This window comes from Corythoichthys intestinalis, chromosome 12 (genome assembly GCF_030265065.1).
Source record: "Corythoichthys intestinalis isolate RoL2023-P3 chromosome 12, ASM3026506v1, whole genome shotgun sequence".
Classification (NCBI taxonomy): Eukaryota; Metazoa; Chordata; class Actinopteri; order Syngnathiformes; family Syngnathidae; genus Corythoichthys; species Corythoichthys intestinalis.
The window spans coordinates 13,820,528-13,844,769 of NC_080406.1; the positions used below are offsets into that span (position 1 = coordinate 13,820,528).

The window sequence follows — 24,242 nt, forward strand, 5'->3', positions numbered from 1 at the left end:
GTTTTTTTCTTTTAATGTCAACTATCTTTGTGTCTCGTTTAATTTTGGTTTATACACATAGAGAAATGTATTACATTTGCCTTGTCATTACTTGTTGTTCTGTTCTTTCATTTAGTCAAGTTAGTATGCTATGGCTAAGTAGTTGTGTGTTTTTATTCTTCAGGGTTCCCTCATCAACAAGAATTATACATTGATATTGAGGGGTATTTCTTCAGGACTGTGTCAGCACGATGTAGACACCATTAAATGACTCATTTGCTTGTTTTTAACAAAGTACATGTCAAATGTGCTGGGAGAAAATAAAGACGCACACGTCAAATGTGTTGGGAGAAAATATTACATCTAAAATAGAGTGATTAGATAACGTTCAGCTCCATTATATGAAAAGAAAAACGTCACGGACAGGATTCGAACCTGTGCGGGGAAACCCCATTGGATTTCGAGTCCAACGCCTTAACCTCTCGGCCACCGTGACGATAAATCGCGTTTTTGGTATACTTTCTGAAATCGTTATTACCGGGTTACTAACTGTGGGAACTATTCGGCGTTCTTAAAAAAAAAAAAAAAAAAAACTATTTACAGGTATTCGGGGTGCACTTACCTGATTCGGACGCGGGAGGGAGACAAGCACCGCGACAACACTCCACCGCCTCGACTGCAAATAAAAGAACTCCGTTTTTAGCTACGTTTCAATTGCTTACGTAAAAAGCTAGAAAGGGTATGTGTCAAGCAAATTGGCTTATCTTTTACTCAACCAGAACTTATTCTTCAAAACTCTCTTGCTGTCAATTAACCGGCGGTTTATATCGGAGGTCTGAGCCACATTCTTGCAACTAGTCAACTAACGTCGGTAGACGTCCAATTGTTGAACCAATGGGCTTTCAGTCAAAATAGATTAGACGTCTAGCGCCGTCAATTGCCCAGGGCCGTATTCCAACAATACTGTCAATGTGAATGCATGTATTAATGTAAAGTGACCAACGTAAAGAACTGACTGCCCACACCAGTACATTTCACGCAAAAATATAGGCAAAATTACTGTCAAGCGCAACGTCAAACAATGGATTCACTAAAGTACCAAGTAGAACTATTAACTTTATTGTCTCTTCTCTGCTAGTTTGTGATTTGGTGTGCATACCTGTGTTGCCTTCATGTACTCTCGTAGTAATGGTAAATACCATATCTCAAATCGAAAATTGCAAGTGACGCCCCCTGAAGTAGTATTTTCCACTGGGGAACTAGGTATATCGTATGTTGATACCCGAGTTTCCAAGATAAGAAAACCATTTAGCTTTCAAAATGGTGGCGAGAGAACAAGCAGTTGTGAATGGTATGAAAGTGTTTTAAGAGCTTTATCGTCAGTTTGCCCGTTGTTTTGGCGCCTGCATATTAACATTGTAAACAGACATATATAATTCTTATTTTTCAACCAGTTGGTTGCCAAACTTTAAATCAAACTTAACGTTTGCATTTTGATAAATCCTCTTGTTGAAGTAAAAATGTCTAAAACTCCCAGAGCACTTGAAGGCAGCATTTGACGCAATCATCCCAGCCGCTCTCCTGATTGGCTCTTAACCCGGAGCTGTGTTAGGATCTTAATTAGGATATGTTCGGACTTGTGTTAGAAATCGGGTTGGCAATTAGTTAAATGGTGTCCAAAATAAATTGAGAAAAGAGTCAACGATGATGGGATTCGTACCCTCGAGAAAAGAGTCGACGAGGATGGGATTCGAACCCACGCGTGCAGAGCACAATGGATTAGCAGTCCATCGCCTTAACCACTCGGCCACCTCGTCTGGTTGCCGTGGGTACGTATGCCGTTCATCGAAATACATGTCTTTCCGAAACACCAGATCTGTTCTAGTGCCCGTGCAGCCACAGCACGCTTCTGCTCTGGTGCTTCCAGACAGCCTTCTCAACCCCCGTCTGTTCCTGGACTTCTCGACGGCACCACATCCGTCCCTGGCCTTCTCTACAGCGTCCCAGCCGTTCCTGGACTTCTCTACAGCGTGCCGTCCGTTCCTGGCCTTCTCATCAACGCGGCGTCTGCTCTTGGTCCTTCTGACGACTTCAATCCTGTACCTGTCTCTCTGGCCACTGCTGACATCGCTCCAGCGCCTGTGGAAGTCTCCGAGGTCGCTCCACTGTCAGCGCTTGCAAACGCCGACGACAATGTCTCTCATGTTTCGCCGCTTCTAGATGACCAGGACATCACTACAACTCAGTTTTTGGTGCTTCCCTTGCTTCTGCTTGGTTTCTTCCATCAGTCGCCACGGCAGAGCAACTACGACTCTTCTCCAGACTCGACTGGGTGGCACTGCATGCCGCGTTTCTTGACCTCGACCCCTTGTCCCGTCCAGTCGTCCAACGCCTGGCATCCCATTCGGTCGGGTTATGCCTGGCGTCCTTGGGAGTGAATTTCTGGGGGGGGGGCTGTGTAGCAATCTTGATCAAATAGGATAGTTTGTGAACCAAAACTAAAATTTGCTTGTATTCGCAGTGGTTACATTAATAAGTATGACATAATAAAATTCTTGCTATCTAGTGTCAACTGCATATACAATGATCCCTCGTTTTTCTCGAATTCGCGAAGTAGAGGTGTAGTTTATTTACATTTTTATGCGTGTGTGTGTTCAATGTATTTATTCGGATTTAGCATCCCTTTTTTCCCCTCAAAGTATAATTGTTTATTAAATTCTTCATTGAGGGACTCCTATCAAACCAACTCATGTTGCTTAGAACAGCTCTCCACACAAGCCAATGAGTTGCTATAGCGACAACAGCCAATGTTTAAAAAGTTAAACGAGGCGGTAGTCTTTGAAAGGCAGTTCTCCTGCAACTTCAAAGCAGCTCCTGTCACTCATCGTTAACTTTAACAAGCCGCAGCTGCCTGGTTTGAAAGAAAAGCTCCAGGAGGGAGAGTGAAAGATTGTATGTGATCAGATGCAACATCAGTATAACAATCCTGCATTTATTATTTATTTTTTTAATTGGAAGAAAAAATCCACAATGGACTGAGGGCACAATGTTTGAAGCGCAAAGTAGCGAGGGATCACTGTATATCAAGTTATCATGAATGATAACCTTTATAAGTGGTAGCTGAAGCGATCAAAGAATCCTTATCTTATTTACTTTGCAATGTGGGATTTATCTCAAAAGCGTGGCCTTGACATTAGAATAGGTTTTGTTACAAGATTGTTCTTAACCTTCCATTACTGTAGGAGGTGTGTGCACGCCTCCTGGCTTGACAAGAAGCAAACTTTCGAAAATACAAAGTACGTATAAAACACAAAGAGGTTATTATCCTGACAAATGGCATCAGAGTAAATTCAAATATATTCACAGGAGTAAATAGTATGTTTTGCCATGCATATGGGTCTATTTCCTTATTCGAAAGTAACAACTCCAACTGCCTTCTTTAATAGTTCCTCTATTTTTTAATTTTCAGACATTTAATACACTGACTTTTCTAATTTGAACATGGTACAAAATGTGAGTACCCGTTTTACACAGCGTTGAGCTTGTCGTCCACTGATTGAAGTATCGGCCGATCGATTCCAGCTCCCACCTTCTTCCAACTGTGTCCATTGTCTTTGTATCCTTGATACTTCACCCTACATGCCTGTGAGAACAATTGGTTGCCTCGCCTCTGTCAAACTCCCCAAGGGACAGCCATGACTACAGCAGTTAAGACCCTTGAGTGCAGAGTGAAAGATTAATGCAATGTAAAGCGTCTTTGAGTGTCCAAAACAGCATTATAAATAAATCCCAATGCGTTATTATTATTACAGAATATTATATGTCCCACCCATCAAATTTTAAATAATCCACAGTGCATAGCACTCTTCCCTAACAAAAGTCATGATAATAATTAGGGGTGTGACTAAATATCGAAATGGTGATATATCGTGATACTTTGTATCCCAAAAGGTTATCGATATGCAACTGTCAAGAATCCAGATATCATTTTATAAAGGTGTCAATGTTAAAAATAAATAAATAAATAAAAAATAAAATTAAAAAATGCCCAATCCATTTAGACTGGGAACCTTCGTTCATTCAAAACCAGAGCATTCACAGTCATTCAGTCCCGATTTTCGGAGCATTAACAGGTCACTTGCTGTTAATTCTAGGGCATTTCATGGTCATTTCCTGTTGAGTTTGAGTCACTGCCTACTCATTTGGGTGATTCCCAGGTCACTTCCTGTTCTGTAACTCAAAATAAACAGGAAGTGACCCATAAAATAACCCTAAATCAACAGGAAGTTACCGAAAATCAACAGGTAAATGACCGTAAATGGCCCAAAATTACCTCATTGCCTGGCATTGGCTGCCACTGACGTCCATAGTCCAAGTTCACCCTCCAAGTTTAAATGAATTGGACGTCTACTAGTGATAAACCTATTCCAATTCACAGCAGAAGCTTGTTTTTCTGTTTATTAGTTGTTTGTAGAATATCCTAGAATGATTTCCTGACCAATGTATCAATAATCGTTGTATCGCCATATCGTCAGATAATTGTTATCTTGAGCTTTGTATCGCAAATCGTATCGTATCGTGAGGTACCAAGAGGTTCCCACTACTAATAATAATCATACTGTAATACTGTTTTTAAAAAATTATTATTATTATGGAGATAATGTAAAAAGGGAAGTTTGGGATTTTATCATTTTGACAGCTCTATTCACTTTACAATGTCTTTAGGAATATTAGCCTGGATGAATTATAGTGACAAAAAAGAAAATCCTTGTGACAAATGCATTTAACATTTCCTCGGAAAACAATTGTTTCCACGTGTGAAGTACGTGTCGAGGTTTACCCAGCGCCAGCCTGGACATCAAACTATGTTTCTTTTCCAGAAACATGTGACTTCACCACTTCATACGTCATTTCATGACAGTGATGACTGAACACAGGGTTCAGTCCCCCAAGCCCCCCACCCAAAAAAAAAAAAAACACACCCACTGCCAACCCACTTAAGATATTGTCCAGACAGTTCATAATGTTCTAAATACAGTCATGACGTCAAGGTAAAACATCTTATAATAATTTGCGGCAAACTCAAATGCCCTAGTACAAAAACACTTATTGTAATTATTATTACTTATTATAAGCGGTGAAATTCCGGTTACCAAATATTAAATGTATACAGTTAATGTTTAATGCAACAACCTTAATTTTGATACTAATGCCAAAAAACCTTGCCACTGTAACATGAAACTAAAGTAAAGGTAAGATGACTCACAAACCCCATTTTCACATTTTTAGACCTAATCGTGTTAAAATTCATCAGTAATACCAAGACATGTTAGATAAAAGGTTTAATTTCAATAACATTTTAACTGTAGAACAGCATACTGTCAACATTTTTCCTTGAGTTAAAATTTAAGGAATTGACAACGTACATTATTTGTTCTTCACACAAATAATAAAATGAAAAATACACAAGCTAAAATGTGAAGGAAATTTTTTTTTTGTTGTCTTATATGTTCTCAGTATGTGAGGAAAAAATGGTGTACTGTTGTTTAGCAACAGTAAAGCCAAATGTGCAAGATTTCGACAGCTGTATTGTCATATACAGTATACTAATATACTAAGGGTGTAACGGTACACAAAAATCCCGGTTCGGTATGTACCTCGGTTTTGAGGTCACGGTTCGGTTCATTTTCAGTACAGTAAGAAAACAAAATGCAGAATATAAATGTGCTAGTTGTTTATTACACACATTTGTGCTTTCAACAATAGGAACATTAGCCTATACAAAGCTAGAATTCTGCTCAAAAAGTAGCGGGTATTTAAAGATAATCCAACAACAATTTGCCTTTCAGACCCCCGCGTATTGGTCAGCTTTCTTTCTGAAAGAAAGAAGAAAAAAGAAGTACTGTGCTAAAGAGAAAAGCAATCCCAATGACAAAGATTTTAACATGTATTTTACAAATGAAATGCCTCAATGAATCTTTTTTTTTCTTATGAACGGTTTTCAAAAGCTTTAGTGGTGGATTTTCTCAAGTTAAAGCGCCACACATAAATTAATAAATTTAATTGTGTAAGCAGGATCTGTTTATTATTCTTATTATTTAACTACAGATGTTTTAGCTCATTTCGATTTATTTCATTTAAATGGGCTAATATTTATTTTATTATGTTTTTATATTTTACAAATGTGATGTTGTATTTATATTGTATATTTTATGTTGTATAACTTTAGTTCCTATGTGAATATTAGTTCCTACTTGTTGTGGTAGGAGGGTTTTGTATTGAACACAGGGCCATGTTGGTTATTATTATAGTAGAGAAGACAGCAGTAAATCAACAAAGACAAGTCAATTGTGCCCCGATCTACCACTCAAGAGATGTGATGGACTCAAAAAGTGGGTTACGATTGCATATTACTGTAATTTCCCGAATATAAGGCGCACCCGTGTATAATGCGCACCCCAAATTTACTTGTAAAATCTAGGGAAAATTATTGTACCCGTGTATAACGCGCACCCTAATTTTAGCACCAATAAATAGAAGAATACAAGAAAACAGAGCTCGTGTACAGATACAGAAATGTCATATTACTGACTGGTGAAACACAGCACAAGCATAGCACATTGGTGGTTCAAAACATTACCATAAACTGACAATATTTACGGAAATAATATGATTTGACAACTTCTCCAACTTACCAGAATCTAGGAGAAAACAAAACAGATGTGACTTTTCTTTTAAAGGCTGCTGTATAACTTGCTCGTTTCATCATGATGAATAACTGTTTCTTCCATGGATTGATACGGTAAAATGAAAGTGAGAACGTAAATCGAAAATCTGTGAGAGCTCATCGCTGTCGAGACGACAGTAACAATAGGAACTATTGTTATTTGGGTTTGAGTTTCCCGAGGGACATATATAGTTGACGGACACAGGAAGTCTGTGTGCTTACGTTTGTTATGGTCCGAGTTGCGGCGCTGCAATAAACGTTGACTTAAATGAGTTCAAGAAACTAAATTCTGTGCTATATGAAGAGTGAAAAAAGCAGAATTTAACTCAGACGAAATCATTCGGCCGATTAGAGTGAAGATTACCGAAATAAAATGGTGACGTCAAGTACCATAATGGTCGGCAACGGGTCGCCCCATACGTTTCTTCAACACAACGTGGCCGTGTCAATTAAAAAAAACTCGGTTTATATATATTAGAGATTTCCCGATCCAATATTTGGATCGGATTGGACGCCGATATGGGCAAAAAAAATGCGCATCGGTATCGGATCGGCCGACACGGAAAAATTCCGATCCAGACTTCCGATCCAGTTTTTTTTAAAGTCCGGTCCGGGTTTTCCAGCGCACCGATTTACATAATCCATTCCAGTTTTTGCTTCGGTTTCCCTAAAATCCTGTCCTTATTTTACGACACACATTCAACACACTACATTACCGTCTCCCAATTTACCGAGAGACTTTATCGGTAAATCTGTGTGGGATCATTTCACCTTAAAGGACGACAAAGACGAAGAGGCAGAGTGCAACATATGCCACAATTAAGTCAAGCGTGGTGGTAAAGCTGTAAGAAGTTTTAATACAACCAACCTATTCAAGCATTTAGCGAAATATCACCACAAACAATATAAGGCGTATGTTGAGAAAACCGAAGACAAAAAGAAAGGTCCTACGTAACTAACACTGGCAGAAACTTTTGCTATGCGTGACAAACTGGCACTCAACAGTCCCAAAGCCCAGGGAATAACAAGAGTCATTGCCGAAGAATTCATTCTGGATATTGCCGAAGAATTCATTCTGGATGACAAGCCATTATCTCTCGTGAGTAAAGACGCACCATCAAACACTTAGAACCACGGTACAACATGCCCAGCCGTAATTACATCCTTGAGCGATTCGGCCGTGGAAGATTCGAGAACGATTCACAAACATCCAAATTCCGATTATTGAAATATGTCGAGTAAAGCGGAACTAATACACAGCGCGGTCTTTGGGACGCAATGAGAAACGGACCGCATTGCGTCCCGAGAGTAAACATCATGCTTGTCATAGACCCGGGTAATGCCAATGCTCAACTCACGGGTTTAGCTCAACTCATGCCGCTGGATAAAAAAACACAAGAATACCTGACTGCTGCTGACAGCAGTTACAAACTACGTCAACATTGTTTTACTGTAGATAATAGATATCATACGTATATAGAACTAGATGCAAAATGACAGACTCGATGGCGTTAGCAACATTGTAGAAGTATGGAAATAGATGCGTTAGAAACGGCCGCCATCTTAAAGCAGGAGACTTCCCTAGTAGGCTGTTGTGAACCTTCCAAGCGAACCTAATTAACTTTTTATCTAAAATACTCCTAAATCGGCAAAATCTTGACTTGAATCTATCCTCAAAACAGTTTTAAAACTTTCACATGTCGAAAATAGGCAGAAGGGAAATCATGGAATAAAGGGAGCAATTTTAACAACTTTAACAGTTGATTCGCAAAATTAAATGAATTAAATGTAGTTTAAAGCTGCAGATACAGAATTGGGACTTGAGTATTTTATTTGCTGTTTTAAAATGTTAACTTGATACTGAAAAAGTCGTTTATTTAAACCTGAGAGGCTTTTCATACAATTATTGTAACTAATACACAAAACATTAAAGGCATCTAATTGCTTGGGAGGGGGGGGTTTGTAGGATTTTCCACTGAGGTTGTTTGTGTGTTTTGCTTTTTAAGACCGTTTACAATATCATTTGCACGTTTTACTGACTGACTATGCCATTTCTGTTTGTTATTTCTAATGTTTTGTGTTTGTCATTGAATAAACAGGTCAGTTTCTTGTTACCAAACGTTTTGTGTTATTTAAATTCATCTAATTCAGCTGGCTAGTTGTTATCAAGAGCACTAAAACTCTTTTCAACATGAGTCTGACAACTAAGTAAGGAGGCTAAATAACTTTTAACTTTAACACATGCTCAGATAGGCCGGCATCGGTACTGGCCGGTATCAGATCGGAAGTGCAAAACAATATCGGTATCGGATCGGAAGTGAAAAAACCTGGATCGGGACATCCCTAATATATATATATATATGTAATATATATATATTTCCGTTTCCATCCATGTACCCGTTTATAATGCGCACCATGATTTTACAAGTTGATTTTGGGGGGGAAAAGTGCGCGTTATAGTCGGGAAATTACGGTAGTTTGAAAATCGACCGGATCCACCGTATTTTTACACGAGTGACTTCCGGTCTGCCTGATCCTAGCTACTGGTAGTAGTATACACGCAGGATGGTCGAGTCTCGCATCAAATAATAAACTCTGCCGTTCTTTTCGCGTGCGTCGTGTTGAGCTGCTTCTGGGACACGTCTAACACGCGGCCGCACTGTGACTGGTTTGCATTGGCTGATTGACTTTCACTGCGTTCCCACAGCGGCCACGTTGTCACGCCGTTGATGTTTCTGGGTTATACTGTCCTACCGTGTTGGTCCTCATTATAGTAGAGAATAGGAGTGGGAACCTCTTGGTACCTCACGATACGATACGATTTGCAATACAAAGCTCATGATAACGATGATCTGACGATATGGCGATACAACGATTATCGATACATTGGTACATTGGTCTAGGATTTTCTACAATCAACTAGGGCTGCAGCTATCGAATTTTTTAGTAATCGAGTAATCGACTGAAAATTCTATCGATTAATCGAGTAATCGGATAAAACAAATATATTTTTAGGTGAAGAGCAATTATAAATATACATGAGAAAACAAGACATTTCATCTAATCTTGAACCATTTTCAGTCAATCAATGTCTTTATTTTCGATGTATATTGTTGAAAACAGCCAACAATTGCATCTCAGATGTAACTAGAATTTAAAAAAAAAAATAAAAAAAAAAGACTAATTCACTGCTTTTACTCATAAACCTTTATATCTTATTAATATATATATATATATATATATATATATATATATATATATATATATATATAAATGCCGTTACGCTTGATAACACACATCACTTAAAAGTTAGGAATTTTTCCCACGTGTTTCAATTGAATTTCTATTTGTGTCAAGCCATTTTTAAGTTCTAGTTAAGTTTTAAGTTAGTTTAAACTGTAAGTCCTGATAGGATTTTGAGTTTTTGCAGTGTTCAAAATAAATGTATGATACAGGCTGTATTGGAGGACATTAGGGACCAGTGCTACTAGGTGTTTTATCCAGCAATGACTACTGAGCTAAAATTCATAGTTAGCATTATTGAGTTTTTATTTTACACCCTCATAACTCCACAACGCTATGTTATGTTAAAGCCTGTATGCGTGAGCTAGTGACAGTAACGTTAATCTTATTTATTAGCGTTTAGCACTCTTTATTAGCGCCTAGCGCTCTACTGCTTTAAGATGGCGGCTGTTTACTAACGCTGCCTAGACGCGGCCGAGTCTGTTATTTCGCATCTAGTTCGACATACATGTGATCTCTATGAGACTCATCAGACGCTACCTGCTATCAACGTAGCATCGTGCGAGCTAGTATTTAGCAACGTCGGCGTCGTTTGTAGCGGCTGTCGGCTGATGTAAGGTTTTTGGGGTTTTTTTTGCTTCTTCCTCTACACACGTGACATCAGCGCGTTGTCCCACATTAAAAGTAGTCCGAGCAAAACGTGATGCTTAGAGCTGTCAAAATAAACGATTACTCGAGGTGAATAAAATTACTCGGATCAGTTTTTAAACTCGAGTTACTTGAGTTGCTCGAGTATTCGTTTCAGCTCTACAATCAACTAATAAACAGAAAAACAAGTGTCTGCTGTGAATTGGAATGAGTTTATCATTAGTAGACGTCCAATCCATTTGAGCTGGGAGGGTGGCAACGAATAAACGAATGTTCGGGAGTGCCATGCCTCCCACTTCAAACGGATTGAACGTCTATGGCCGTCAGTGGCAGCCAATGAGGTAATTTTGGGCAGTTTAAGGTCATTTACTTGTTGATTTTCAGTTACTTCCTGTTGATTTTGGGGTATTTTATGGGTCACTTCCTTTATATTTTGAGTTACAGAACAGGAAGTGACCTGGGAATCACCCAAAAGAATAGGCAGTGACTCAAACTCAACAGGAAACGATCTGTAAATGCCCTAAAATGAACAGCAAGTGACCTTTAAATGCCCTGAAAATCGGACAGAATGACTGAATGCTCTGGTTTTGAATGAACATTCTCAGTCTAAATGGACTGGGCTTCAAGCACCATCAATGGCAGCCTTAGAGTTAACTGAGACACTATTATTGTGAAAGATTTTGATAGCAACTTGATTGTTCCTTTTTTTCTTTTTTTTTTTTTTTAACATTGACACCTTTTTAAAACGATATTTCGATTCTTGACAGAAGCATATCGATAACCTTTTGGGATACAAAGTATCACGATATATCGCCATTTCGATATTTTGTCACACCCCTAGTAGAGAAGACGGAGTAAATTTAATCTACACAAAGAAACTGTAACCCGATCGACTCACAGCCTCGAAAAGTAAGGGTTACATTACGTCAGAAACTCATTCGGTACGCCTCCGTTCCAAACAGAGCACCACGTACCGAAACGGTTCAATACAAATACATGTACCGTTACACCCTTAATGAACACCATGAAAAAGTTTGCCAAAAAACAAAACACACATTTTCCTTTCAAATACAAAATACAAACTAAAAACTTAAAAAGAAAAATGTTAGCCTACTCTTAGCTGCGAAAGCAACTTCATCGAGGTTATAAATCTCTCGACCACTGAGAAACACGCTTGAATGAAGGAAAACGGAGAACATCAAAGATCGTTAATTACGACAGATGATCTTGCTCTACGCACAAATGCACGTTCGCTGGACAAGAGGTCTCACTCCCAATGTTTTTTGGATGACACCTTTACATTTTAACTAACTTATACGTTTTTAACTTAATAACTTATGAATCCTTTGTCTTTTTAACACAAAGGCATGACATGTAGACTAGAGTTGACACAGTGGCTCAAAATGGCAAAACTTCACTTGACCTTTTTGCCCCCTCAAAAAAAAGTTGTACAGTAAATATATTTTAATTTTATTTCGAAATGTTTTTACTTTTTTATAGTAATTATTTTTGTTCTTGCCCAAATCTTGAGCAACTTGAGCTGTGACTGTAGGTAGTCTATAAGTTCTATTGATCTTAATTTTATTCAAAATATTTGTTACTTTTTTTGTTTATTTTAACATTATATTCATGTTCCAATTTGCAAATATGTTCTGAAAATTTTTAAAAATCCCGGGGGAAAAAAAGTGTTTTTTTTTTTTTTTTTTAACCCATATTCAAAATAGCACATTTTGGAGCTACAACTGCAATACCGTGAAACTGCGATATTTTTCCTCAAGGTTATCGTACCGTCAAAATCTCATACCGGCACATGCACATGCCTAGTCCTAGTGTAGACGTAGCCTTAGGGAAGAAAAACCTCACCTGTCAACTGACAGTGTCAGAGCAATTATGAATTAAATCTGTAGCTCAATCATGAGATACATCTCCTTTTCCTTTCAACTAAATTCACATTGCACATAAAATAATTGAAATTGACATAAAATATAAAGTACTTACATTTAAAAAATTGCCATTTGTAAACAGCTTAACAATTGTAAACTTTCTTTATAAATGTGTTTTAAGTAAAAAAATTATGGAAGCATCAAATCACTATTTAACTCAACGAGGTGGTGAAACCAACAAATAACATGCACATAACAATATAGCCAGGGGTGCACATAAGTGGTCCGCATGCGCGCATGCGTACTGGACGTAGACAAATGCGCTGGCCCTCAACCGCTTCCATACGCTTTTGCGTACCGATGGCTGACGACTGTATTTGCGGCGGACACGAGAAAATAACTTCTCAAAATGTCAAAGAGGCGGGCCCCACTGAGTAATTATTTCCGTGTTCCCCCACCCCCGTCAAAAGACAGACAGACGACAGAGACGTCACCGGAACTACCGGAAAAAAGGACTTTTGCTGATAAGTGGCAGCAGAAGGTACCATGGCTAGAAGCAAATGATGCTCGCACGGAAATGTGGTGCAACATTTCCCGTGAGAATCCCAATGTCGTTAATAAGAGCAGCGCATTTTATGTAGGGTCAAAGAATTTTAGCCATCCAAACTTTGAAAAGCACGAAAAAAACAGAGCATGTGGCAATTAAGCAAACTATCGATGTCAGACAGGACCCCACTCGCCCTATGGACAAGTGGCGGAAAAAAGTTAGTGAAGAACAGCGCCATGCACTGACAAACGTGTTTCTGCTGCATTTCACAGAGCTAAACATGCACGTTCAATGAGCTCTTATGAGGAGGACATCCCACTTTTACAAAGGCTTGGAGTTAATGTGGGAGCCGCATATGAATGCCCTTTATTTTCAATTAGTGCTTTTATGTTTATTTCTTTACATTTCACCTCAAAGTAATGGCAATTTTGTTGTGCCAGTTGATGTTAATCAAGCGTTAATTGTTTATATAATTAATTAAAGGTAATTGGCTCTAAGTAAAGCTTGTCATAATTTTATCGCATCAGGCGAGTCGGCTTTCAAGCTCAATGAGGACCAAGTCACATATCCAGGTCCTCCTCTGAGAACCTGGGCAAAAAAAATATGTGCACCCCTGAATATAGCACTCGGTTTTTTTTTCTTCCCCCACCCAAAAAAAATATTCCTTCTGCGAAAATAAGAGCTAAATCACATGCTCACCGATCTCTCTGACCGTGTTTTGAACGCAGTTGGGCCGCGTTTTGTCAATCTACGCGTTGGCCTTGCCCTATGGATAAAATGGCAACGGAGCATTTTAACACGCTAAGCTAACCTTAGCGCGGACTTCATGCCAACCCTAACGCCGAGTAAAACAAATATAAAGTATAACAAACTCACTCTTATTGAGAAAGGTAACTTAACTTATCATTAATTGTAACAATGTATCAATGTGTAACTCAACTCACGTTTTTCTTTTCTGTTGATAAACTCTTCAGGTTGTGTCCACTCGCCTGTTACGCAGTTCCAGTTGTCTGTGCGTCCCCTCTCAATTGTGTTCTGCAACCTATCGTGCTACCCAGGTGCTACCTAATAAACATACGAGGGCGGGACTTTTTTGTCATACGAGCAACTAATAGGCTGAATTACTGTTTGCATTCAAGTTTTTTTCTCTCTCAATACGTTGATGAAAATAATTCAAATTAAATGTGAATAATATATTTTCGCAAAATTTATAAAACAATGAAATACACAATTTGCGTGCACTTTTTTCATGTGGCTTACACTATCATCAATTCCAACTGATGAAAGTTTGCCAAAATCTGATTCAATTGACAACATGTCAGGCTTTGATTTTCATTCATATTCTTTTTCAGGCAAAAAAGTCTAGAGCAAAGTTGTAGATATCCGTTTTAAAAACCAGAAAAACTCCATCATAAATAACGGTAATTTTTGTCTGTTCTATCCAATTCCACCCACACATGAAGCCTGACAGTAATAAATAAGGATATATTGGACTCTTTTGGGCTTCCATATGTTTCCTGTAACATGTGGGGCTTTGATATTCATCATATTCTTTTTCAGGCAAAGAAATCTAGAGCAAAGTTGTAGATATCCGTTTTAAAACCCAAAAAAACTCCATCATAAATAACGGTAATTTTTGTCTGTTCTATCCAATTCCACCCACACATGAAGCCTGACAGTAATAAATAAGGATACATTGGACTCCCTTGGGCTTTCATATGTTACTGTCCTAACGAATCGTTGAAGTCGCCACGAATTCCACAAAATCAAAACAATCAAAATTAGAATTCAATTTTAAAATGTTTCATCAATTTTCATACATCTGTCGATCGTTCTTTGTATGTTCCCACCTTCATATAACACAAACTTCCAAAGCATCCTAGTTGTGGTAAGGTATCACAGTTCTAATCAGGAAAACTTCAAAAACGAGAAATTCTGATTATTTTGGCCGCCACCTTGATCTTGGAGGGGTAAAAAAAATGGAGACTGGCCTGGGAGTTGGCCAGAGTCTCTTGATAGACGGCTCTGAGTCACCCAGCCACGCCATCTCCCTCTTCTCTGGACAAATATGTGCCAAAACCCGTGCACTTGTAATAAGAGATTTGTGACTCATAGAGACGGACTTGAGCGGTTGTAGCTAAAGTGGTATGAAAAAGTATCTTAACAGTTTTGAATTTTTCACATTTCTGCATAAAATCACCATCAAATGTGATCTGATCTTTGTCAAAATCACACAGATGAAACAACAGTGCTTTAACTAAAACCACCCAAACATTTATAGGTTTTCATATTTCAGAAGGGGGAAAAATAAGTAAGTGAACCATCACATTTAATATTTTGTACACCCCCCCCCCCCCCCTGCAGCAGCAATCATTTCAACCAGACGCTTCCTGTAGCTGCAGATCAGTTTGGCACATCGATCAGGACTTATCTTGGCCCATTCTTCTCTACAAAACTGCTGTAGTTCAGTCGGGATTCCTGGGATGTCTGGCATGAATCGCTGTCTTTATCTCATGCCACAGCATCTCAATGGAGTTTAAGTCTGTACTCTTGACCTGGCCACTCCTGAACGTGTATTTTGTTCTTCCGAAACCATTCCGGAGTTGATTTACTTGTGTGTTTTGGATCATTTACTTATTGCAGCATCCATCCTCCTTTTAGCTTCAACTGTCTGACAGACAGCCTCAGGTTTTCCTGCAAAACATCCTGATAAACTTTTGAATTTATTCTTCCATTCATGATTGCAAGTTGTCCAGACCCTGAGTTAGCAAAACAGCCCCAAATCATGATGCTCCCCCCACAATGCTTCACGGTGGGGATAAGGTGTTGATGTTGGTGAGCTGTTCCATTTTTTTCTCCACACATCACGTTGCGTGTTACTCCAAGACAATTCAACTTTGGTTTTATCAGTCCACAGAATATTTTGCCAAAATGTCTGTGGAGTGTCCAAGTGCCTTTTTGCAAAAATTAAACAACAACAATACTTTTTAGAAAGCAATGGCTTCCTCCGTGGAGTCCTCCCATGAACACCATTCTTGGCCGTAGTTTTACATAGAGTTGATGTGTGCGCAGAGATATTGGACTGTGCCAGTGATTTCTGTAAGTCTTTAGCAGACACTCTAGGGCTCTTTTTTTTTTTTTTTACCTCTCTGAGTATTCTGTGCTGAACTCGTCATCTTTGGTGGACGCCCACTCCCTGGGAGAGAAGCAACTGAGCCAAAATCTCTCCATTTGTAGACAACTTTTCTGACTGTCGATTGATGAACATCCAGACTTTTAGAGATGGTTTTGTATCCTTTTCCAGCTTTATACAAATCAACAATCCTTCTTCAGGCAGCTCTTTTGACCGAACCATGATGCACATTAGACAATGCTTCTCATCAAGACAATTCTTACCAGGTGGGTGTGTTTAATAGTGGGCAGGGCAGCTTTAAACCACTCAACAGTGATTGGGCACACACCTGACTTAAATTGTTTGGTAAAAATTGTTTTTAATTGCTTTTTAAGTCTCCTTAGGCAGAGGGTTCACCAGTGTTGTTTTTGGCAGCCCATTTAATTTTCATCTTAGTCTTAGTCTTTGTCTTTCGGACGATAATACTTATTAGTCTTAGTCATATTTAAGTCATTTCAAAATGTGTGTGTCTAATTTTTGTTGATGAAAACCCTAGACTAATTTAGACTAGTTTTAGTCAATGTTTAGTAAAAAATGTTTTTGTCAGTAAAATTTTAAAGTTTTAGTCCAAAAATGAATAAATAAATAAATGTTTCCAACAAGTTTGAATTAACATTGACGGACGAGCACATATTGAAGCATCTAGCTACAAGGGAAACACCATCTTTGTGATAATACACACTCCGCAGGAAAATAGTACATTATTTTCAATGAATTATACCCACCTGGATGCCACGAACTGTATGTAAAAAAAAAGTTGTACGAGTGTTTAAGACAGTGGTTCTTAACCTGGGTTCAATCAAACCCCAGGGGTTCGGTGAGTAAGTCTAAGGGGTTCAGCGAAGGTAAAGAAATGCAGAGCCCTATTTTCGTATGCTGATTAAATCCAGGCAATGTGGCTTTTAAAACCAGATTTGGGACTGGTTTGCTCCTAATTTAAAGGTTTAATCCATTCTTTTTAACTGCTAGTCCTCGATCTGATGGGAGTAGGAAGTGGTTTGCTCAGTGGAAGGTTAACTCGCACTAAGTATGAGGGAATACAACTGACCAATGGGCAGTGTGGTCTCAAATTTTGACCTGTTAACAAAACGTGCTGTCAAAGGAAGAGGAGAAGAATTTTGAATGGAAATTTGCTAAATTTTTAGCTTGCTAGCTTAGACATATTGGTTTTGAATTTGAAAAAAATATGCTCTACTATCTAATTCAGTAGGGTTCGGTGAATCCACATATGAAACCTGTGGTGTTCGGTATCTTTAGCAAGTTTAAGAACCACTGGTTTAAGGGGATGCTCGAAGTTAGCATTAGCCTAATGCTAACACAAACGTAAATGCTATGCTAACACTACGAGTTACATTTGGTTTGTGATGATTACTCAGCACAGACCTTTAAAGGCTAAAGCAACATTGAATATTCTCTCTTGCCAAGATAAGAAAACAGAACTTGTCATGTGTGTTTCAAAACAAGCAAAGAGGAGATTGTAAAGGACACTGGTAAGCTGGGGGTTGCAGCACGTAACATTAGTGACACAACTAGACACTGCTACGACACATAAAAATGTTACACATTGTGAACATGTGACGGAAACTATGGAGCATTTTCGTCTCATTCTCGTCTCGTCAGACGAAAATTAACATTTGTCTCGTTATGTTTTAGTCTCCCAAGACACGTTTTTAGCTCATTATGGTCTTGTCATCGTCATGAAAAAATTGTTCATCAACGAAATATTTTCGTTATAGTCATCGTTGACGAAAACATCACTGGGGTTCACTTACCTATTTTCCCCCCTTCTGTCATTGTTTGCATGCTATTCTCATTAAAATATGAACACCTTAAATGTTTGGGTGGTTTTAGTTTTAAGCATTGTTTTTACATCTGTGTGATTTTGACAAAGATCAGATCAAATTTGATGGGGATTTTATGCAGAAATGTGAGAAATTCCAAAAGGTTCAGATACATTTTCATACCACTGTACAAAGTTGAATAGAATACTTGCAAACTTGTGGAGAAAATGGAAATTTGCAAATAAACATGAAACCAAACTACAAATTTATTTCACATTTATGTGATTTTCTCTCACAACATAACATTCGGAAGGAGTTTTCAACAGCTTTTTATAACATCTTAAAACAAATGTGCCATTTCATGTGCTTTGGCACGTTTTGATCTTCATCATTAACACACTTGACTCACAGTTAGCAACGTGAGGGACTCAAACAATGATCTTCCATTACAATGTTTGCTGTTTTGTGTCATTCTTGAGTCACTCAACTATCCCCAAGCCACTCCTATACCCAGCAGTGCATATTGCAAGTCTCCCAACAGGGTGTCTCATATTGCTTTGGATGGCTTTACATCATTTACAAGTATGTCATCGCGTCAAATGTCCAAAAGCAAAATGGCCTTATATTTACAGTGTGTTTTACCTCTTTGCCAAGTGATCAATAAGCTCTCTTTTTAAATGTTTACTTCACGTTTGCATTGGCATGATGTCACAAATGACATCAGGGCTTTTTCAAAGTTCACTCATGACACACAACGCTCACACCTAGAAGCCCCCTTTAAAGAAATGTCATGGGAAAGACATGAACGATGACTCTCCCATTATAATGCAAGTGGCTATGGTGACGGAGGCCATCTTTCCATGTGTGGGCTTGACTGCTAGGAGAGAGATAGACCCAAAGGAATGAGACTGGCATGATGTTTCGTCCCAGATCTGGAAGTCATTCAATGCACTTTTTATGAGCCACTTTGTCTGACCTCTGGCAATGACGTTTATACATGAGTGAGGGAAGATGTTATTACACTCCACCACAACATTGCCCAATGCTTTTAGGGTACAATTTTCACACCAAATATCCTCTAATGTACAGTTACAAACACAACCGCGACCGGCAATAACCTGTGACATCAAGAGAGAGAGAAAAAAAAGTATTTTTCCAATAGCTTTGATCCCATATCCTATGATTAAGTGTTGTTTTTGGCAGCCATTTTAATTTTTGTCCTCGTCTTTAGTACTATAGTACTGTAAAATAGTATACCGGGACTATAATTTGAAAATACTTACGGTGTTAGTATTAGTAATATTTTAGTCATTTCAAAATAAGTTAGTCTTCATCTAGTTTTCGTTGACAAACCCTCAACATATTTTGGTGTAGTTTTAGACGATGAATAATCAAAATGTTTTCGTCTGTAAAAATTCATAGATTTTAGTCTTAAAAAAAACGTTACGAGCAAATGATCATCACAAACAACATTGTTTAAAAGTAATCTTACACAGCATACATTTTGAAAAATGTATGCAAACTATTAAAATCAAAAGCACGTTTATACCAGCACTAAATCTGGAGGGTGATTCTCATGAAAGCTATGCATCAAAGTGCGGACAACAGGATAAAAAAGTCTTAAATAGCATTATTATGTGAATTACAATCATATTTTGAGACGATTCGACTATATACAGCAATTTGGCAAAGCGCAGATGACGAGAAATCGGTCTTTTATCGGACATGGCAAAATTACTCCATAATGGTCAAAACTGTTGACTTCACCTTTAATGTCGCACCTTCCGAACGATATTTTATGCCACCGTAGTTAGTCCGGCTTTTGTCATTTCTATGCCCCGGCTTCGGAGAATGTAAACAAACCAAGAGGCGTAACAGCTAGTCAACATGCTAACCCGAACTGAGTGATGTCTGAAAGTCAAAAAACCATACTGTGTTTATCAATGCAAAATAAATCTGTATTGAAATATACTAACTTTTATGTGTGCTGGTTCAGCCTACACCGTTCAATTCAAACCTTTGTTTTCAAAAACTACTAAAAAGAATTCCAGAAAAATGTCTGGATTTTATTAACAAATTTAAATTGCATTATTTGTACATACATTATATTAACATGCACAATAAATACAAGCTTGTTAATCATCTCTTAACTATTCAGGAATTCAAGAAAATAAATGTGTCTTAAGACCACTCAATATTGTCTAAATAAAGAAATTAAACATACTGTAACTGAAAAAACTTGTTTGTCAGTGAATAGCAAAAATAAATAAAAATGGAGTTGTCCTTTAGGTAAAACACAACAACAAAATGAAAACTCCTTCGTAAGCTGCTTTAAGACGACATAGATAAAAACGTAAAATTATGGGAAGGGGGTAAACCTTGGTTTACTGCATTTCTCACAGTTAATTTAACATTAACAGTAGAAAACACATAGAGGAGGACACTTCTCTCTAAGCAGCTTCCTACTCGAGTTTTGTAGGTCAACTTCACACAGCTTAATGTTATGCTAACGCTGATGCAGGTCGCACTTTCAGTAGCAAAACTAGTGGTGTGTTCCCCACTTCCACAACATTGACATCTTTTTACATGTCTTACAGTGGCTGCTGCTGGCTGAAAAAAAACTTATATCTAATGTGTGTGTGTGTGTGTGAGTATATCAGGGGGGTGGGGGGGTCAAGTCATCAGCTAATCAAATGTGCGTTTGGGGGGGGGGAAATGGACTGGCACATTCAGCAAGTGGAAACAGGTACATGTAGGTCTGAACATAATGAAAATAATAATTGACTTAATAACGGTAGGCACAATTCTATCCTTACAACTTTTGGGAAGACGATCTGAATGACTGATATAACTGAAGTCATTATACTGTACAACGCAAAAAGGTTGCTTAAAAGTTGATGTGGACAAGTTGACAAGTTGGGAGTGTTTTGTCCCTACCGTCCCTATGCAAACCTACGCCCTTGCATTTAATCAACCTCTTCTAAAGTCACTCCCCTTCAACTCATTATCCGCCTCCTCTTTTCACCTCCACTCCAAGGACCACATAAATTTGGGCCGGCAGTCTAGGCAGAGGGGGTCCCCGCTTACACACACATCTGGACAGCAGCTTGCAAGATGCGTCTTTTGGCTCTATTGTGGACTCTGAACTTCCTTCTCAAAGAAGGACACACATGGGGCTACAAGAACGGCATATTTCACAACTCCATCTGGCTGGGTAAAATTCTTTCTTTTTTTGGGGGGCCGAACTTTGAAATTAACGTGTGAGGAATAAACTAGTTCACTTTATATGGGGCAAAATGATATTGTTAGTGTGACTGTTAATTTTTTGACCCCAAGCTGTTCTTTTCTTGTTTTGTTTTTTTCTTAGCTACCATATTTTACCATGGAATTCTGGAAAATATTAGAATCTCTGATTTTGAACGGTTAAAACTAAAACAATCAAATATAATTACTTACATTCATCCATGTAAAAGTGCAGATCATAGATTAATCTTGTTATCTTGCAAAAAGCATTTTTTTTACTGAGATCTTTGATTGTGCAGGAGTACCAAATGTCCTGGGCTATGAAGTATTTTTTTTTGTTGCCAAGCATGTGAGTCGGACACATAACATCAATGGAAATAATTAGTAAAGATAATTCCGGAATGACTAAACAAAGCGCGAGGAAAAAGAAAAACAACTCTTCGTAATATAATGTCATAAGTTGTACCAAACAATGGCCAATATTGTGAGTGTAGCTGAGCGTAAGCAGCATGTCTTGTAGCCATGCATGCGTGAAGCCAAAACACAATCAGACTCCCCTTTGAGAAGGTCAAAAACAATGAGACCATTTCGTTCTTCTTTCGTTACTGTTCTTGTTCTATTACATAATGTGTGTTTTTTTTGTACTGTATTTGTATATCAAGACCAATGTGATTTAATTGCCAATATGGTCCATTGAATGTTCCTGACTACTGTTTGTCAATTTATCTCATCATGTAAGCAAAATTGTGCTTGCTATTGATGAAAAGTCTTATCGTTGCCAAATCAGTCAGACTCAAAATTGAAAATGAAAGTTGAGAAAAATTGTGTATTTGTCAAAGGATGTAAATTACCTTGGATGTTGACAAAGACGTGATGCCATATCAGCTGAATGCTACAAATTGTGATGATGAAAACATATTGTACATTAGGTTTGTTAAAGAATTATCAGTGAATGTAATTAAAACATATTAATTACGATGCAACTGATAATTGTATACATAATAGGCGTGGCTAATCCTTTGTCCTCTACCTGGCAACATTTCAACATTTTTATAATATAATTTGCTGTCCTTGCCAGCTGGATAAATTGTCATTTCTTTATTACCGTGTTTTTCGGACTATAAGTCGCACCTGAATATAAGTCACACCAGCCTTAAAATGCCCAACGAAGAGGAAAAAAACATATATAAGTCGCATTTTGGGGGGAAATTTACTTGATAAAATCCAACACATAGAACGGATATGTCATCTTGAAAGGCAATTAAAATAAAAATACAATAGAGAACAACATGCTGAATAAGTGTACAGTATGATAATGTTACATGATGCATGAACAACGAAATGCGAACGTGGCCGGTATGTTAACGTGACATACTGTAGCAACTAAGAGTTATTCAGATTACTATAGCATAAACAACATGCTAACAACTTTACCAAACCATCAGTGTCACTCCAAAACACCAAAATAACATGTGAAATGATATAATAATGTGTTAATAATTTCACAGATAAGTCGCTCCTGAGTATAAGTCGTACCGCTAGCCAAACTATGAACAAAAATGTGACTTATAGTCCGAAAAAATACAGTACTTCTGCCTATCTGCTTGAAAATGACCCATGTTGATTTATGATTGTACATATTAGGGCCTGAGTGTTGACCAAAGCATATTTTAGGTTCAGTTAAGACTCAAAAATGTTTTCAGTTCATTTGAAACTTACAGTGCGGGAAAATAAGTATTTAGTCAACCACCAATTGTGCAAGTTCTCCTACTTGAAAAGATTAGAGAGGCCTGTAATTGTCAACATGGGTAAACCTCAACCATGAGGGACAGAATGTGGAAAAAAAAAAAAAAACAGAAAATCACATTGCTTGATTTTTAAATAATTTGTTTCCAAATTAGAGTGAAAAATAATTATTTGGTCTCCTACAAACAAGCAAGATTTCTGGCTGTCAAAGAAGTCTAACTTCTTCTAACGAGGTCTAACGAGGCTCCACTCGTTACCTGTATTAATGGCACCTGTTTTAACTCATTATCGGTGTAAAAGACACCTGTCCACAATCTCAGTCAATCACACTCCAAAATCCACTATGGCCAAGACCAAAGAGCTGTCGAAGGACACCAGAGACAAAATTGTAGACCTGCACCAGGCTGGGAAGAATGAATCTGCAATAGGTAAAACGCTTGTTGGAAAGAAATCAACTGTGGGAGCAATTATTAGAAAATGGAAGACATACAAAACCACTGATAGTCTCCCTCGATCTGGGGCTCCATGCAAGATCTCACCCTGTGGCGTCAAAATGATAACAAAAACGGTGAGCAAAAATCCCAGAACCACACGGGGGGACCTAGTGAATGACCTACAGAGAGCTGGGACCACAGTAACACAATGCGCCGCCAGGGACTCAAATCCTGCACTGCCAGACTTGCTGAAGCCAGTACACGTCCAGGCCCGTCTGTGGTTCGCTAGAGAGCATTTGGATGATCCAGAAGAGGAATGGGAGAATGTGTTATGGTCAGATGAAACTAGGCCTGAACGATATTGGAAAAAACTATTGCTGCGATTTTTGGGGGGGTTGCGATATTATATTGCGATATTTAAAAAAATTTTTATTTTTTTTTAAATTTTTTTAAAGAAATTTTCACTGGATGACTTGAATAGCTGTTTGGAAAGACTTTGGATGACTCACAATGACCAGTATACAGTGATCCCTCGTTTTTCGCAGTTAATGGGGACCAGAACCCGCCACGATAAGTGAAAAACCGCGAAGTTGCGCACCCCGCCCCCAATTTTCAATAAATGTGGATATATATATATATATATATATATATATATATATATATATACTGTATATATATATATATATATATATATATATATATATATATATATATATATATATATAAGGGCTGTCAAAGTTAACGCGCGGTAATTAATTTTTTAAATTAATCACGTTAAAATATTTGACGCAACTAACGCACATGTCCCGCTGAGACAGTATTCTGCCTTTTGGTAAGTT

At 38.0% G+C, this 24,242-nt stretch overlaps 2 protein-coding genes, 1 long non-coding RNA gene and 2 other non-coding genes across 6 annotated transcripts in view; 2 read left to right on the top strand and 3 right to left on the bottom strand.

Moving 5' to 3' along the window:
- LOC130926820 (uncharacterized) lies at positions 1 to 2,493 on the top strand. Its single transcript, XM_057852077.1, has 2 exons — positions 1 to 1,808; positions 1,907 to 2,493. The coding sequence occupies exons 1-2, from the start codon at positions 1,684 to 1,686 to the stop codon at positions 2,415 to 2,417; spliced, it is 636 nt and encodes a 211-aa protein (XP_057708060.1). The 5' UTR covers positions 1 to 1,683; the 3' UTR covers positions 2,418 to 2,493.
- trnas-cga (transfer RNA serine (anticodon CGA)) lies at positions 394 to 475 on the bottom strand. The gene has a single exon. It is a non-coding gene; the product is annotated as a tRNA-Ser (tRNA).
- Positions 1,332 to 21,549, bottom strand: LOC130926821 (uncharacterized). Of its 2 annotated transcripts, none has more exons than XR_009066284.1 (3): positions 21,437 to 21,549; positions 13,972 to 14,092; positions 1,332 to 3,695 (listed from the first exon to the last, which is right to left on the bottom strand). It is a non-coding gene; the product is annotated as an uncharacterized LOC130926821 (long non-coding RNA). The 2 variants fall into 2 exon arrangements; XR_009066285.1 differs by lacking the exon at positions 21,437 to 21,549 and adding an exon at positions 14,878 to 14,898.
- On the bottom strand, positions 1,715 to 1,796 carry trnas-gcu (transfer RNA serine (anticodon GCU)). The gene has a single exon. It is a non-coding gene; the product is annotated as a tRNA-Ser (tRNA).
- The window catches only part of tnfaip6 (tumor necrosis factor, alpha-induced protein 6), a 13,968-nt gene continuing 10,697 nt past the window's right edge, over positions 20,972 to 24,242 (top strand). Inside the window, exon 1 of the mRNA XM_057852075.1 lies at positions 20,972 to 21,194. Within this exon, the coding sequence (XP_057708058.1) occupies positions 21,095 to 21,194 (100 nt within the window). The 5' untranslated portion in view covers positions 20,972 to 21,094. The remainder of the gene's footprint in view (positions 21,195 to 24,242) is intronic.

Coding starts and splice junctions, on each gene's coding strand:
- LOC130926820 (XM_057852077.1), top strand. CDS start 1,684: ATGATGGGATTCGTACCCTCGAGAAAAGAGTCGACGAGGATGGGATTC. Junction 1,809..1,906: donor ACCTCGTCTGGTTGCCGTGG/GTACGTATGCCG, acceptor TGGTGCTTCCAG/ACAGCCTTCTCAACCCCCGT.